General features: G+C 41.2%; 1 protein-coding gene across 1 annotated transcript in view; it reads left to right on the forward strand.

Moving 5' to 3' along the window:
* Positions 1-6677, forward strand: part of IL1RAPL2 (interleukin 1 receptor accessory protein-like 2) — a gene marked incomplete at its 5' end in the record, with an annotated part of 101427 nt that extends 94750 nt beyond the window's left edge. The window contains one exon of the mRNA XM_010018349.1: positions 5980-6677. Within this exon, the coding sequence (XP_010016651.1) occupies positions 5980-6677 (698 nt within the window). The remainder of the gene's footprint in view (positions 1-5979) is intronic.
* Between the last annotated feature and the right edge of the window lie 10352 nt (positions 6678-17029).

Raw genomic sequence — 17029 nt, forward strand, 5'->3', positions numbered from 1 at the left:
ACCGGACAGCACATATGCCTTTCTGCCTATGTCACTAAGGCATAATTGAGCATTAGCCTGGAGACTGTGATCCCTAAGATACAGTTGCAGTTGTTACTGAAGTTTCTTAGTTACCAGTTTTTCCACCCTATTAGTTTTCAGGGCTTCTTTAACAAACCGTTTCCCTCAGCAAGCACTCTCAAGCCCTGTAAGCTTTTAAATTCAGTTTTAGGAGATCTGAGGAGGCTGAATAGATGGGGGTGGGGACGAATAGGAAGGTATGTTTTTACCTGAGCCATTTTCTGTCTTGCTACAGATAATGTGTCTGCAGAGAAAAGGATCTATTTGCACTTAACTTTTCTAAAATTGGGACTACATTAGAGGAAGATTTTTCTCCCACATAGTTTCTGCAAATTATTTTAAACTCTGAAAGTGAAGAGGTCAAAACTATCAAGTTGGGTTTTAATACCAGCCATACAAATCTGTGAGAGCATCATCTAGCTGCTCTCTAAAGCATACGTGCATTTGATCTTGACAGGATGGAAAAAACACCAGCGGTTCACTCCAGCTCAGCCCAGGGTACAGAGTTCAGGCACTGAAAAGAACAATGGTGACAGAATAAAAATCTTTGCTTTTACCTGAAAAATGAAAGGTTGTCTGCACAAGAGGAGAGCACCTCAGGCGTGTGATAAAAAGCACCCAGCGGCCAATGTTGCAGTTCTGGCGCTTTGTAGTTTTGTCTGCCCATATGTATGGGTGAATTCCAGCTTCTTGGATTTCTGGATGATGAAAACCCAGTTGGACTATGTGCCTGGGGTTCCCAAGGAGCCTTAATTAGGTATGAGGCACCATTTATGTGGAATGGGAATAGAGTACTCGGCTCCACACACTCCTTTCAGAAGTCCCTGGTTGTCTACTCTATATGAATCTTGGACTTCATGCCAGGCATAGGTGAAGGTCGCAGGGACAAAAAGGAATGACAGTTGAAATTGGAAGAAATACGAACAAAAGCTGGAAAGACTGGCTACCCTGTAACAGCCCACTGAAGGCCATCAAGGTGGTCAGGGAGGCAGAGCACACAGTATAAAAGAAAAGCCCAAAAGAACTGTATTTTTTTAAGAAAAGATGAACAGAGACAAAGCCAAGGAGGAATCTTATTATTGTCTTTCCAGTGGAAGTCACAAAGATGAAGACAGGCTCTTCTCAGAGGTGCACAGTTGTTGACAAGAGGCCATAGGTACCAGCTGCAACATTGAAAATTCCATTTAAACATTTGGAAAATTTTCCTCAACATGAGGGTGGTCAGACACTGGAACAGAACCCAGAGACACTGAGAATAAACCTCCAACCTTGGAGATCTTCAAAACTGTACTGGACAAGGCTCTTAGCAATTTTAGCTAGTCCTGCTTTGGGCAGGGTATTGACCTGGAGGCCTCCAGAACCCCCTTCTAATCTGTATGAGTCTATGAATCTTTGATTCTAAATATCCAGCATCTTGATTCCAACATCTATCACCAAAACAATTTCACCAAAGTTACCAACTTGAGGCACTTCAGTCTGCCAGGAGACATCTCCAGAGCCACCATCTTTTCCTTCTCCTTAATCCCTCCTTCCTTTGCCATGTCAGACACAGTCTGACAACACTTAAGGGAGTGATATGCTGAGAGGACAGTGCATCATGCTGAGCTGCATTATTTGTTCCTTCATGTTGAACTCATTAGCTGTCCCTTAGCTTATAGTGTGATTGGGTTCTCTCTGGGAGGGGCCATCACTCTGCTCTGGGTTTCAGCATTCCAGCTGCATTGCTGTTCTGGTGTGAGTTAACAGAAGCAACAAATGTTTAATAAACTGTAAAAGCAAGACATGCAATCCTTTTTGTTATAATCAAGTAATCAGAGTTAGGGTTTGGGAACAATTCGGTTAGGAAACCAGGACTGAATTATTCTTCTATAAATAACTTTCTCAAGTGATAGTTGCCAAACACAAAAAGGCTAGTGCCAGGAGCCAGTGAGTATGGAGTTGATGGTACTGTTTGGTTTCTTGTGGTGCTGCAACCATGCTTCCCAAAAATATCTGTAGGACTTTAGATTTCTGGTGTTTCTCCCTCAACTGCTTCTGCAAATCATCTGAATCTGGTTAGTCAGTCGTTTCTTTGTGTGAGCAACTCTGTGTCCCTGGTGTTGATTAATTTCTTGCTCTTAGTCTGCCTGCATATTAGATTATTTGGGTTTCCTTCCAGCCTGTGGTTAGTGTAGCTCGCTCAAGATTCAGGAGGCAGTTATGCATGATTTAATTGCAAATGGGATGCATGTCTTGGACTTCTTCAGTGCTTCAAACTGCGTCGTTACATGTTGAGACTGTTTGGTGAGCACATATTTGCTGTCAGGTGATCTGTCTTCACTACTAAAGGGCAACCATTCAAAAACTATGTTTATGGGTCTAAAAAGTTCTTGTTGTCCCTCCCTGGGCACTGAATTGGACATGATCCAAGTTACTGATAGAACTACTCATAATTCTAATTTTTTTGACCTATGGAAATGTGAACAGTTTGAAAACATTTTTTGTGCATTTTTGCAAAATATTGTTTCAATGGGGAAAAAAGTGTCAAAATTTACAATGTTATTTTTTCAATAAAATCAGGTGGGTTAATTTTAATGCTGACATTTGTTTTTACATTCTAGTTTATGATAAAATACGATCCTTAGGAATTAAAAATTAATAATTCCATACTGATTGTCAAGACTATTTTTTTTCTCCCCTCACAATGAAATGTCATTGAAGTTAACACCTCCTGCAGCAAAAGTGAATTTTCAGCAAAATGACATTTTTCTGATGGAAATATGTTGGTCTGGAATCTTACAGTTGATCCTAGTTGGTGATGTCATTCCTGAAATCTGAGTTTTATTCTTGAAACAGAGCCGTTGCCTGACAATTACTACTTAGCCCACTGGAAAGGTGAAAACAACCCTTTCTGCATCCTGCATTCCAATATAGATTACTTGGATTTAATACCTTCGAATGAACTGAACATTTAAGACGGACAACTGAACCGGCTGTATTTTGAGCAGTCTCAAACTCTGAAGTGAGAGTGGGTGATTTAGCAACCCACAGGTTTATGCAGTCAGTCTTGAACCACTGGAAAAAATAAAGCTTAAATTGACACAGACAGGAATCTGTCCCCCCATGCTTTTCCTTGAAGAAATTCTTAAGTTGTGCACATTGGACGTGCTGTAGAATGCACCCGATGGAACCATGTATGCCAGGGAAGTTGTCACCTACCTTTAGCAGTAATCTAAGCCTACCTTTAGCTGAAGTTATTGGGAGTACTAAGTACTTCTGGACCAGATGGCTGGAAAATGTGTTCAACTTTTTGTTTAAGTTTCCAGTTTCCTATAACACAGTGTATTTTATCCTCAGTGCACTAGCAGACCCCCTGTACATTGGCCATGTCTATCAGTGAACCAGCTGCAAACTTGGAATTTGAAGGAGCACCAGGTGGTCATTTGCGAAGGGGCCTGTTGAGTTATCTGTAGAGAGAGCTCTAACTTATTGCAATATCCAGTAAGGTGGGCATCCCAAAGTATGGGAGAGGCACAGAGGGGAGAAGTATCCATCTGAGAAAATAGGGAACTTTTCCTGTCTTCTTCCGACTTTACTCCCTGTCTGACTAAAGTGAAGTCTGGTGAGTTTTTGATTGAGATGGTATAATGGATTATTGCTGGGTTGTTGCTATTGAAATTATTGCCACTAGATATTTGAAGAGATGAAAGTGGAGTAACTGTTCGTTTTGTTGGATTATTTCTTTTCAAGTGGATGCATATAGGATACGCATGGCTGTGCTTAGCACTAACCTGGCTATGTGATACTGACCAGTACTGTGTCCTGCAGAGAATTGACTTGCACATAGCAGTGTTCTGAGTTTTTTTGAAGGAGGGATGAATATGTCTCAGGAAAGATGCATGATAGTTTGTTGTTTTACTGTATCTTGCAGATTCAACCTCTAATGATGAAGCTTCCCACCTAAATTCTTTCTTTTTGGGAGCAGAAAGAAAGGAAGAAAATGAAGAGTCTGAGCTGTTGATACATTGGGATAATCTCTTTCCATTGTATTGAACATTTCTACCTTTCCTTAAGTTTTGTTTCACCAGTTCTGCTTATCATTTTCTCATTGTTGCTGATTCTTTCCCCTTTCCGCTGCCTCTCCCATGGATTTAATGTTGAATTTTTTCATTAATGAGTAACTATTTTACACAGAGCAATGTGGGGGTTTTCCTCATAAAATATTTTAAGGAAAAAAACAAACAAACAAACTGTAAATGCTGCATGATTAAAGAGTCATAAAACATTAACTAAAAGTCAGGATTGTTGCATAGACATTTGTAATGTATGTGTATGTCTTAAATTTTTGTGTGTCTGTGGGATGTTTGCAATTGCCTCTTTTTTCCATTTGTGAAAGAGATTCTTCTTGCTGCTAAGTGGTGAAATAAAACATCGGTAAAGGCAGATTTGGTGCTAACTATGCCTTTAGTCTCATGAAAATAAGCTATTTCAGATTGTTGCTATTTTGTAGCTATTTACTTTACTGGAAGTGGTGTGAATAAGCATGCTGTGGTATGGTGCCTGGCTATAAAAACTATAAAGACTATAAAAATGAGTCTTGCAGTAACAGATGTTGATTAATGATGTTATTTGTAATTGTTGTTCCTGCTAGAAGGCAGTGTGTGTAAGAGAGGCCCTGCCCTGTGCTGAGTAAAGATCTGTTCTGTGCAGCTCTTGTGTCCAAGTCTTCATTTATAACACATGCTTCTCTTCTGTCGTCAGGAGGCACATTCTGAGTAGCATGGTCAAGAGGTTCATGTAGTTTTGAAAAAACCCTATATCCTGTCCCTAAGCTTGCAGTCATAATGTTGTGCAACCAGTGAACACTTTCTGACCTTAGTGGGTTATTTTCAAGTGATTTCATTTTTCTGGTCTTGACCCAAAACCCACTGAAATTTGTTGAAGTCTGTTCATTTGAATGGGTTTTGGGTCAGGTCTGTAAGTAGATCTCTTTCCCATCCTGTTCCATGGCAGACAAGTGTAATTGGCTTCTCTTCCCTGCCATCCCTGGGTCAAGTGAAACTCAGGCATCCAAGCCCAACTTCAAGAGTATTTTGTGGTTCAGTAAGCTGACATCATGGAGCTACTGATGGGGCTCGCATTTCTACTTACAATGATTGTTTGCAACTACTTGGCATGCATGAATAAAAGAAGAATACTATTTTCTTTTTCACTGATGTCTCAACAAATAAATACCTCTAATATGTTTAAGTTTTCCATTTGTTCCTGTCACTTGTGAAATTTCTGTTAATACCATGGGGTACATAGAAGCACAGGTTTGTGATATTAAAACAGACCATTAGGCCACAAAGAATGTTATTGTACTTTTGTGGTCAATACCTAAAGAAGAAAGCTACTACCATGATGCTTCTATGCAATAGCACAAGTTCTGCATGTGATGAGGGTTGATTTCTTTTTGACTCTTGCCAGTTATGGTTCATGCACCCTCCAGCACCCACATGTCCTTTCATCTGATGCACAAGAAGTGCTTCCCAGAGTGTGCTTCCCTCAATGCGATGTTGATCGTAACCAGAGTTAATGTTAAAATTTACACAAACATTACATTGATCTTGACCTATATTTTTCCAGTAAGTGAACTGTGTATTTTTAGTCACTACTGCATCTACACAGTTAGGATATTATGTAAATGTCATTCTGTTGTGATGAAAAGAGAAAAACAGTAAAGGATGGAGGGTGCTATTTAGGAGTTTTCTAGATGTACTCCATAAATAGAAATACTTTTGATACACAATCCTATTTTTGTTGGAGTATATTGTGAAATGCCCCTTGTCTTAAATCGTATGGAACAGTAAGCTGTAGGATTTTGTTGTACTTGATTGCAAGCCTGATGTTTTGATACAATAGACTTCTTTACTCTTTCTCTCTTTCTATAATTTGTAGCCTACATTGAAGATCTCACAAGATGTGTTGAACAAAGCAGAAGACTCATTATCGTGTTAACTCCAGACTATGTTCTCAGGAGAGGATGGAGTATATTTGAGATGGAAAACAGACTCCATAATATGCTAGTCAGTGGAGAAATCAAGGTTATTTTGATTGAGTGTACTGAATTAAAAGGGAAAGTGAATTATCACGAAGTGGAATCTTTAAAGCACACCATCAAACTCCTCTCAGTGGTCAAGTGGAAAGGACCAAAAAGCAGCAAACTGAACTCTAAGTTTTGGAAGCGCCTAGTCTTTGAAATGCCAGGGAAGAAAAAGGAGGTGGTATCTCGACATCAGGTCCTGGATTCTGCAGAGCAGGGCCTTTTTGGAGATCTCCAGACTGTACCCTCTCTTGCTGTCACAGGCACTTCTGCCACATTGGTAGAATCACGGGCTGATTTAACTGATTACCATCAAGCAGACTCTGTGCATATGAGACATTATTGCAGAGGATATGAATATGATGTGTCAGCGGCAACATTGCCAATAGCTTCCATAAGCAGCCATCACACGTACTGTAACATACCTTTGACACTACTAAATGGACAGCTACCTCTTAACACTGCCATGAAGGATCCCCAAGAGTTGCACAGGAACAACCCATTGCTACCTTTATCAGCAAAGGAGCTTAGCTTCACCAGTGATATTTGGTAGTGAAGATCAGAACTCTTGAGATGCTTCATGACCACCATGAAGACACGTTTTTAAAGAACTTTGCCCTAACCCCATGGGGTGAGAAAGCATATTTGAAGCAGCGGCACACTTGTTTGCTTTTCTACTTGAACTTTTTTGTTTACATTTACAGGTTATGACAAAGGGGGCATTCTTTTGTAGCTCGGTGATGTCCTTCCTGTCTTTTAATGTACAGTTTTATTGCTTCTTTAAAAAGAAGGGGGGTAGAAAAAACACAACCCATCATTTTACAGTAGGTTTACAATCTGGGATGGATAAAAGGTCACTGTATATGATCTCCAACATGCATACATATTTAAGTAATAGTATTTGAAATACACTGAAGTTGTTGGGTTCTTCCTGTAGACTTAAGTACAGTTTGAAATTCTAATCATGTTACAAAAAGGATTATCTCCTGCACAGACCACACGAGGTGAATCATTCTCAAAAGGAAGGAGGAGGAAACCTCCTGGTAACATTGTCTCACAAATACGTTTTAGAAGATGACCAGATGAAACAATGCAGATGAAGCTTTATCAGTAAAGTGCATAGTAACAGTTACTGCAGAATAAGTCTCACATCATGCTTACATCAGCATCTCTTCATTTTATTACTAAGGCATGTCGTATTCCTTGTCAATGGTTAGCAATGTGGTTTTATTTAACAACTTACTAGAGTATTGGAGGATATTTAAGAGGATAGAGTATTTCACAATTTTTTGCAGATTTTTAATGCCTTTTTTTTAAAGAGTTTAAGTAAAAAATTATCTGTCAGTCAATTCATTAATTTGAAATTTCTTAAGATCTCTTGAGCTCTTTTAAGATTTGTAGCAAAGGCAATGTAATTTTACATAGGATTTTTTTCCAATATCAGTACTTACAATTTGGAATTAACCTTTTTGTGAGAACATCAGCAATAGAAAATAATTATGACAGCAATATTTAGAGACAAAATGTTAAATTATTCAGGTTTACTGGTAGTCTGACTTCAATGTCAGTGATAATCACCAGAGACAGTTCTCTCTATCTACCTGTCAGTTTGTGTACCTTTTAAATACAGCTGAAGCAGGAACATTTCTGCTCTGTGCAATGAGAGAAAAGTGATCTTTTTAAGCAGCTGGTAAGGTCTTGCATCTCTCACGTATATGAATGATCCCATCAGTTAAATAAGTTACTGTCATTTATTTTTCATGGGAGGCATTCTTGCTGCTTGTGGATGAGAAGTGTTATACAGGTACTCAGCATCAGGCATTACTATCAGCGAGTTTTCTTTTGACCAGTATGTCTCATAGAGATGTCCATACTCAGTTGATTAAAGGTTACAGAGTGAGACCATAGAGATAAGAGTATTCAAGGAAAAAGCTCTAAATAATGAAGACAAAAGCCAGTTTTGCAGGTTTTGGCACAGCTTTAATGAAAACACGGTAGATATGAGAGTTTTGTCTCAATAAGGTCTGCTGCATCAAGTTCCCCAAAGTATTTTCATGGCAGGCAACCTTGCCTGTATTCCAGTATGTTTTTAGCATTGTTCTCTTTGATTGCATGAATAAAAGTTAACACTCTGCACTCAGCTGCCTGTGGTTTCATCAGCAAACAAGTTCAGTAAATCCTTTGCAGTGGTTCCAAAATTGTACTCTACAGTCAAACAGAAACAAACACTGACCTAAGACTTAAAAGTATCCAGAGTTGGCCCAAGGGCCATGAGAATGATCTCAAATGTGCAATAATTCATAGAGGTCGGTACTTTTCCATTGCTTCTTTACCTGGTTCTTCATTCTGTGCCCTCTCTACACCACTTATTGTCTGTAAGATTTTTATTAGGTTCTAAATAATAATGGTTCTCTTGCTTTTTTTCTAGCATTATTATGCCTTTGACACTAACACCGAAAATGGAAATCTAGAAAAGATACTAATTTAATATACAGTATAGAATTCTAACTTGCTCTTTTGTGAAGTTAAGTTCCAAACATATAGGTGTTTAATATATGTATTTTTCTACCAAGAAAGTGATTTTACCTCCATTATAAATCTATGTATTTCAACCTCCTTGAGAAATTTACAAAATTTGCACTGTTTTCTAAGTGTTACAGACTGTGTTTACACTCGCTGTGTAATTTAAAAAAGGGAAAAAAAAAAACCCTAAAAGAAAACCCTGCATGGAAAGAGCTGCATATGTTCAAATGAAAAGCTGTACTTTTCATTATTTTCCTTTCCACATTACTCAAGAATCTGGTTAATTCACATAGAATGTTCAGTGAGATTTTAAACCTGCTAGTTTTGTATTAAGCATGCGAACTCCAAAAGAAGAAAAAAAAAATATTCAGGTCAGTCTGCTTCTTTTATTTACAATGACTAAATATGGGTAGAAAGTTAATTTACCTGATGATAATATGTCTCTTAGAGCAGTAGCTATTCAAAAGCAAAATGCAGTCATGTTTGCATTGAGGTAATATGAAAAGAACAGTTTTTCTGTCATTCTGCAAAAGCACATTATGTGTCTGTGTATCGATATCTTTTAGTTCTAGCTGAAAAGTCACAATGTGCTTTAAGATTTCAAAGTGTGTATTGAGTACTGCAACAATATATACGTGAATCAGAACCATTGTACCCCTCTGCTTCTAGTATGGGGATGGGACCTGAGCTCAGACAGCCTCTCGTTGACTCGGTTTTGTGTAATACCAGTATGACATGCTTGAGGTAGCACTTAAGGACCTGGAAAAATACTGTCAGACAGTGCAGTGCATCTATCAGTGGGACTTGGGTGGTACAGAGACCAGGAGCTTGTCCCACATATGAAAATGCACTCCATAGCAACTCCCCAGCGGGGTCAGTCCCTCGTGATGGCAGTGACAGCTGGGTCAGGGCCGTCGTGGCAAAAATATGCTAGCTCATTCATGTGAAATAGAAATAGAAGGGCATAAGGGCATTTTGCATTCCTCTGACTCACCAAAGCCATATACTTACTCAGCTGGATTTATCGGGAAAGAGGCCGGGGTACTGCCCTGGCAGTGCTTTGTGCTGCCTCTCAGTTGTGCAGCCCTTACCAGCCCCAGTGTGTCAGGCTGTGCCCTCACAGTGACTAAATCACCAGCAGCAAACATCCTTATTGCAGCCACGTGGGGCTTCTGGTTTGGGATGTTCGGTTTGAAGATGCTTTATTATGGTGTTTGGAAACTACTGTTTGTGTACCTACCTTTGTGTGTAATGTGCTTCAGAAGCAATTATGGTTTGAAGGTTATATAAAAATGAGCTAGAAATTGGAAACCTATTCAGCCTTCACAGATTTTATGTTCCTTAAGAAAGTTCAGAGAGAAAACAGAGTAATTTTAAGTTTAGTAACAAAGCAGAATTAATATTGACAGTTCCTGGGGGCTGTGTGATGGACCGGTACTTTAATAATTAGTATTCCTTTCTCTAGGTAGTAGATGAAAAACTTTATAAAGATATTGCAGTACTCTGCCTACAGGTCTGCTCCAGACCCCATCCAAGCCAACACAAAGTGTTCCATCAAATTCAGCAGACTTTGGATAAGGCCATAAAACCTTAGGTTTATTGTGTACAGAGGAATGAAAAAGACAAAAGGGAGAGAAAGAAGTGAAGAGACTAAGAAGCATTTGATTATTTAATATGCCTAAAATCAAGCTTACTTTTGTCCCTGTTTGTTGTGGATATGCTTTCAGGACTATCCAGCCTCGGGAAAGGAATTTGTTCGTTCTTTGTTACAAACAAGATAAGGACTTGGGAACAAATAACAGACACTTCTTTTTGGGGGGGAAGTCATTTTTAAGAGCTTCTATTCTGTTCTCAGTAGCTCCTTTGATTCAACAGGCTTTCTCTGTTCATCCAAATGCATAAGCACATACTTAAATTCCCCTTAATTCAGTGAGAAATTTAAGGAGTAGGGGACTGGAAGATCTGTTTGGTGCCAGAAATCACAGCATTCCGCAGCCTTTAGCACTGTGCCCTTATGGAAAGCCTCACAGCAGCTTTTCCCATTCAAATCTCTGAATAGATGCAAGTGCTGTGGCAGAACAGCTGTCACATCTCGCAGTTCCGGTTACAAGAGAGAAAGTCTTCGATGCTTGTTAGCCTGGCAGTGACATCTCCCTGGGAACTCAGTGGTAGATGGGACAACAACAGCTTTTTCAGTGTGTCCCAGTTGGGTACCTGGGAGCTTTCCCCATGGGAACAGCATGGTTGGAAGTGTTCTCTGCAAGAAGCTACCTCCCTGCAGGATTTCATGCATCTTCTCTTGACCACCATTCTTTTATACAGCCTTTGAGGTTCATGCTGGGGTAGCAAAGTTACCAGTATACAAAGAACTAAGTGGAGAGTGTGAAGAAGGGAGAGGAAGAAGAGAGCAGTCAGAGTCCAAGAGTTCTGCAGGCAGAAACACTGATCCAGTGATGCAAAATGACAGCTCTTGCATGAATGTATCATGTTTGTCCACTCTTCAGTGGATGCTGGGCAAAGTTCCCTAGAAAAATATAATTTCTTGCCAGAACTTTACTTCAGAACCCTTGTCTTGATAATTTAAAAATTAAATTTCAATTTCCTTTTGGATGGGAAACTTCCTTGGTTTCTTCCACAGGGAAAAAAACCCAACCAACCCAAAACCAAACAACAAACCAACCTGCTTCTTTACATGCATGGAAATTCCCCGCTAAGTGAAAACTCATGTTTTCTGCTGGTGTGAAACTTGCACGTAATGCCAGAAGTGTTACTAGATCGCCTTTGGTGAAGTGGAGGAGGTGACCGGTTTCTGCAGTGCAGTGGGTCCTGTTGCTGGAGGCTCCAACATTTGACTCTGGCACTTCAGCAAACCAGACTAACCGCTTTTGCCATTGCTCCCTTCCACTTGGCCTTGAAACTATTTGAAGAAGTTGCCATTGCCCCATTCCCTCCATGGTCTTGAAAGTATTTGAAGTTTTGAAATTTCATAAATAATAGTGATTAAAACAATTCAATTTTGGTACTTGTTAGTACAGCAAATGTTAAAAATGTGGTATTTGGGGGTAATTTGTTACAGGAAGAAAGCTTGAAACTGGAAAGTAATGGTACATCATATTCTTGCAAAAGCAAAGAACAATGTTCTGAAATGTACTTTGCATCCCTGAAGGAATGACCTGAAGTGTTTGTGGTGGGGAAGGAAGGACAGATAAGTGATGTTTACCGCAGGGAGCCATTTGATCCTTTCAGTTGCCACTGGAGAGATTCAGAGGTTAATAAGGCTGCTCCAAAGAGGCATAAAACAACGTCTAAAACCAGGAAATATCAAGTAAAAGTTACCCAGCTTTTCCAGGATATTTGTCATTTAAATATGAAACAGTAGCACTGCCAGTAGATGCAGAACACGACCTGTCAGCATTTTCTCTTCATCGCAATATCATTGTACAGCTACAGACCAAGCAGTAAAGCAAATAAATAATAATAATAAAAATACAGCCTGTCAAGCTGAGCCAGATTCTCATGGTAGGTATTCTATAAACAACTTCTCTAAGTCATTTTGATAGAGCGTTTACAAGGTTTTAAGAGCTTGCTTCTCTTCAGGACAAACACAAAGACAAACCAATGTATTTTATACTAGATGAGTTTTGCAATTTCTTGTAAGAGTGTAAAATAATTCCTTTGTACACAGCTGTGGGTGGTAAACGTTTTCCTGGCTGCAGGTTTCCACTACAGTCATGCAGAGTGGTTTGCTGAAGTGAAAGCACCAGCAGCTCCTGCTGCACCCTTCGGACTACATGTGAGTGCAGTGGGATACCCACTGTGCTCACGTGTGGCTGGGTGGACTTAAGTTTTGGGCTGGGCAATGCTCAGAGAATATAGAATATAGTTCAGACTGGCCTCATATTGTATAGAGGGATTTGCAAAGTGTCTGGTGCCTTCTTTTAATGGAGAAATGTAGGCAAGCCAAGGTGGAAATGAAAATTGTCAAAGGAAGAAATGTGCACCTCATTTCTTTCTAAGCCCAAATTATTTGGGATTTAGAGCATGCCCTGGAATTTATGATGTGGAGGAGAGAATTAGTGACTCTCATGCAGAGAGCAAAAGGGGCTTTGCTTTTACTACCAAGACTTATTTTCATGAGATATCCAGACCCTGACATGGCCTAGACTTAATGTAAGTTAGCCCCTTATGAGGTGACTTAGGAAGAGAAGGTCTAATGAGATGTGAAGAAGCTTTTAAAGTACAATATACTCTAAATCAATATGTATATGTGGCTTAATGGTATCTTTTGTCAGCACCTAAAAGGGAGAATTTAATACTTAGTCCCCAAATAACATTAGAGACTCCATATTCTGTGTAGCCTGCACACAGAAAATTAGCATCTATTCCACAAATTCTAACAACCTTTAAAGCCCTTAACAGCTCTTTGATTACAGGATATCAAAGGCTTTATGATCATGAAACAATTAATCTAACACCTAACTCCACTGGGGAAATGCTTTCATCCTCCTTTAGAAAACAAAAACCAGGGTTAAGGATCCATTTTGCCCAAGATCCTACCAAATACCAAAGGCAGAGCCGGGGCCATGTCCACTGTCTCCCAGTCTGGAACTCTGTCCAGTAGACAATATTCCCTGGACTGGACTGGCAGCTTCCCAGCAGATGCCTCGTCCCAGCTCAGTGGCTGCATCATCTCAACCAGCAGAAAAAAAGGTTGTTCCGGTCTGCATGAACAACCTCAGGCTGTGTCTGTGTGGGTCAGACCATGGCTGCTTTGGGGGGCACAACACAGCTCTCCCAGAGCAAATCCTGACACTTCCCTGTGGGATCAGCAGCTCACTGCAGAGATGAGAAAAGACAGAAGCTAATCATCGGCAGTGAAGTGACTTTGCAAGGACACAGACTGACGAGATGACAGGAAATCTCTGCACTGTAGTGAATTACTGGCAAAAGGAGTCAGAGAGGGAAAAACTGAACTGACAGATAATTTGTACCTAACAACCAGCCTGAACCCATATTAGGGCTCTGGCCCTTCTACTGCCAAACTCAGGGAAGATCTGAACAAAGTTCAAGCTTCACTGTTAACACTCATCAACATAATGAACAGAGCAAGCATCTGTGATGTGACAGTGCCAGTCTGTGAGGGAAGCTTCAATCCAGGGGCAGTTTCAGTTACTCTTCTGAACAATTTCTCCTTGCAAAATGCCTGGACTAACACAGGTGTAGGTATATCTTGGTGCAATTCAAAGCAGCCTCTTCATTGTGCAACAGAAGAGTGGGGCCCAAGACAGCAAAATGAAGGAGGATGTTTGTGAACTTTGTTGACCTGGCTTGTCCCTGACAGACTCCCCCAGCTATGAAATAAGAGCACAAGGGCCCAGTGAGAAGAGTGACGTGGCAGAGGCAGTCGGCCTGGGTGAGTGTGTCTGAGAGGTGGCACAAAGCAGCGATTTGGCGTAGAGAAGGGCAGCAGCTGAGTGCATGAGGGGCTGGAGCCCACCACCTCCTGCCTAGAAGACATTCCTATACTGGCATCTGGTGGGGATGGAGTGGCATCAGCATCTCGTGGTCACTGCAGCCTGCTCCAAGATCCATGAGAGGGCTTCCAAAACTATAGTACCAAATTCCTGAATTCCTCATGGTCCAAAAAGGTAAATCCTATCTAAGTAGCTCTGCCCCCAAACAGAAACAGGCTAATAAAAGAAACAGTAGTCATTAATTCAGTAACCTGTTTTAAATCCTTTTCTTAGATCATTAACTATATCTTGTAAACTCATCATCTTACTTGTCTTTAACATACTGAAGTCCCTCGAGAGTGCATAGGAAATTGCATTGCCTGTAGCAGGGAGTTTTTTATGCACAATATAAAGCTGGTTGCAGTCATAAAGATGAAGCAGGAAATGAGCCCTCAGGTGGCTGCTGGCAAGGTCTGGGTACCACTTGTGAGGTCTGGGTGCTGCTGCCCATGGGAGGAGGTGAGTACAGGTGCCTGCAGGGCAGCAGTAGAAATCTCCCTTACTGTACCACAAGCACTGGGATGGGGTATTGGGAGCTGTGCAGCATGATGGGCAGAGACCCCCGGTGCCCCGCAGGCAGCTGAGCATCGCAGTCACACATCCACAGTCAGCAAAAGGGAGGCAGCCCATGACAAGGGCTTCTCTTGCAACATACAGCAATGTAACCTTTGAGCTGCTAATAATTTTTCCTTTTTGGCAGCCAAACAAACGTTACAAAAGAGTAATTCTCAGCATCCATTGTACCCTGAGGGTTAACGAACATGTGTAAGAAGAGCTCCAGATAGAAAGCTGGCAGTCTCTGCTTCTCCTTCAGTGTGTGGAGAGCTCCACTGAGACTTGAGGGATGATGGGAGTTGTCTTTTGGTGGGTTCTTTTTTTGTTTGTTTGTTTTTTGGGGTTGATTTTTTTTTTTTTTTTTTGAGAAATAAGGTCAAAGAAATTGCCAGAGGGACATGTGGAGCGGTTATAGCAAAAGCACGGAAGCCTGTTAGAGAAACTTCCTGATTTTAAAAGCCCGATTCTTAGTATTTTACAGTAAGACTGTAAAACACAAACTCTTCCCAAGAGAGGTGGGGGAAAGTGCAGTGGTTTGTGCAGGGTGGTGACAGAGCTGAGGCAGGAGTGGGCAGAAGGGCAGGAACCAGTGTGTCCATGTGAGATGGATGTCACACACTGTCACACACTAACATCACACACTAATGCCCTGCAGGGACAGAGCCAGCAGCCTCCTTACCCTGGCGAAGTGCAGTGCCCATCACACGTCAGCCGCGGGCTGCCTGCCCAAAGCTGCTGCCATCCAGCTGTCACTTCTCTGTGATCCTGGTTGCCTGTTGTGGGGCGGTTTCTAGTGGACCTCTCCCTTGGCAGCCTTTTGCCTTTGCTCAGCAAAGAGACTGAGACTAGAGCAAGCCTAAAGACCAAATGAGTGACTGGTGTTGGCAGGGCAAGGGTACGGTGTGCATGGAGTGGCATGGGGATGCCTGTCTTGGGCCCAGGGGTTCAAGTGCTGTTACTTCCTCAGCAAAAGATAAAACAGTATTTCAATACACACATCCACCAGGCCCCAAAACCTCACCAAAATGTCTGACTTCTAATACTTAGCTCCCCTTGAGCCAGCAAACCCCACAGGGATAGCCTTGGTGGCAAAGCTACAATGTCAGAGGGAGACTAAAGTATCACCAGGAATCCTAGTAAGGACCAATTTAACTTGTAGCAAGGTATTAGCTTCTTAAATAGTACTCAGAAGTTGGGATGTGGAAGTTGTGTCCTCACAGAATAGCTGAAGCAGAGTAAGCTCAGATAATCATCAGCCTCAACGTGTCTGTACGGCTTTGCCTGGCACCACTGGGAATGAGACCTCCCCTGGGCCGACCTCCATTGCCCCAGCCCCTGCTTTACTGTGCTGTCACTGCTGACCATCAGCCACCCTGCACAGACACCGCACAACTTTCCTGGAGATTTTATGTTTAACTTGTACTTTGCATTGAGCCATGCAGGACAATTCCCTGGCTGTGGGAAGGGAAAAGCTCCTTACAGGCAGCTTGAAATGCAGCACTGGGGCAGTGAAGCTTATTGTAACATTTAGAAATTACATTTCATGGTGCATGGTTAATTCAGGAGCTTACCTGGTAACGCCAAGAAACTGTCTAATGACAGCAGGATCAGACCCCAGCCTGCAGCCTGGGCAGTTTCCATACATAGCAAGATGAGTTCAGCATACGTTAGCTGCGAGCCACTGATGAGAAGCTTTGTTGGGATAACATTTCTTTAACTTTACTCTCTTCCCTACAGGCTGTGGATGAAGTAACTAACTCCTGAGCAGGCAGTCACAGACCTGGTGTGAGATTTCAGGTATGCGTTGGAAGGTAAAAATGTGCTGGTGCCCTGTCTAGTCTTGATGATATTAGTCAAGCATAAGTCATAGCACTACACCTAAGACAGACTTTCCTCGGGAAATCGTAGACTGCTGATGCGGATGGAAGAAGCAGTGGGGATTTTTTACACAAAGATAAGAAAATGAAGGCGTCCAGCTGAAATATCCATTTTGGGAGGTGAACGGTAATTTGCCAGAACAGGGGATAGCTGAAATAAATAATGATATTCTGCTGTCATTTGTACTACTAAAAATACAGAGTCAAATCAATGTAGTTGCTAGGGGTCTGTACCTGATATCTCCAAATGAGAATTTGTTCCAGAAATCCGAAGATTGTAATAACACTGAGCATTTGGCTTCAGTTGATTCAACAGCTTCTACCGAGGACAAAAAAAAAGACCTGTGGATTACAGGGTTTGTGCTTTTGTAACTAGACTAGTTAACATGATGTGGCTTGGCAAAACTTTTAATTCATAGAATCATAGAATAGTTAGG

This window comes from Nestor notabilis, unplaced genomic scaffold, assembly GCF_000696875.1.
Source record: "Nestor notabilis isolate BGI_N333 unplaced genomic scaffold, ASM69687v1 scaffold530, whole genome shotgun sequence".
NCBI lineage: Eukaryota > Metazoa > Chordata > Aves > Psittaciformes > Psittacidae > Nestor > Nestor notabilis.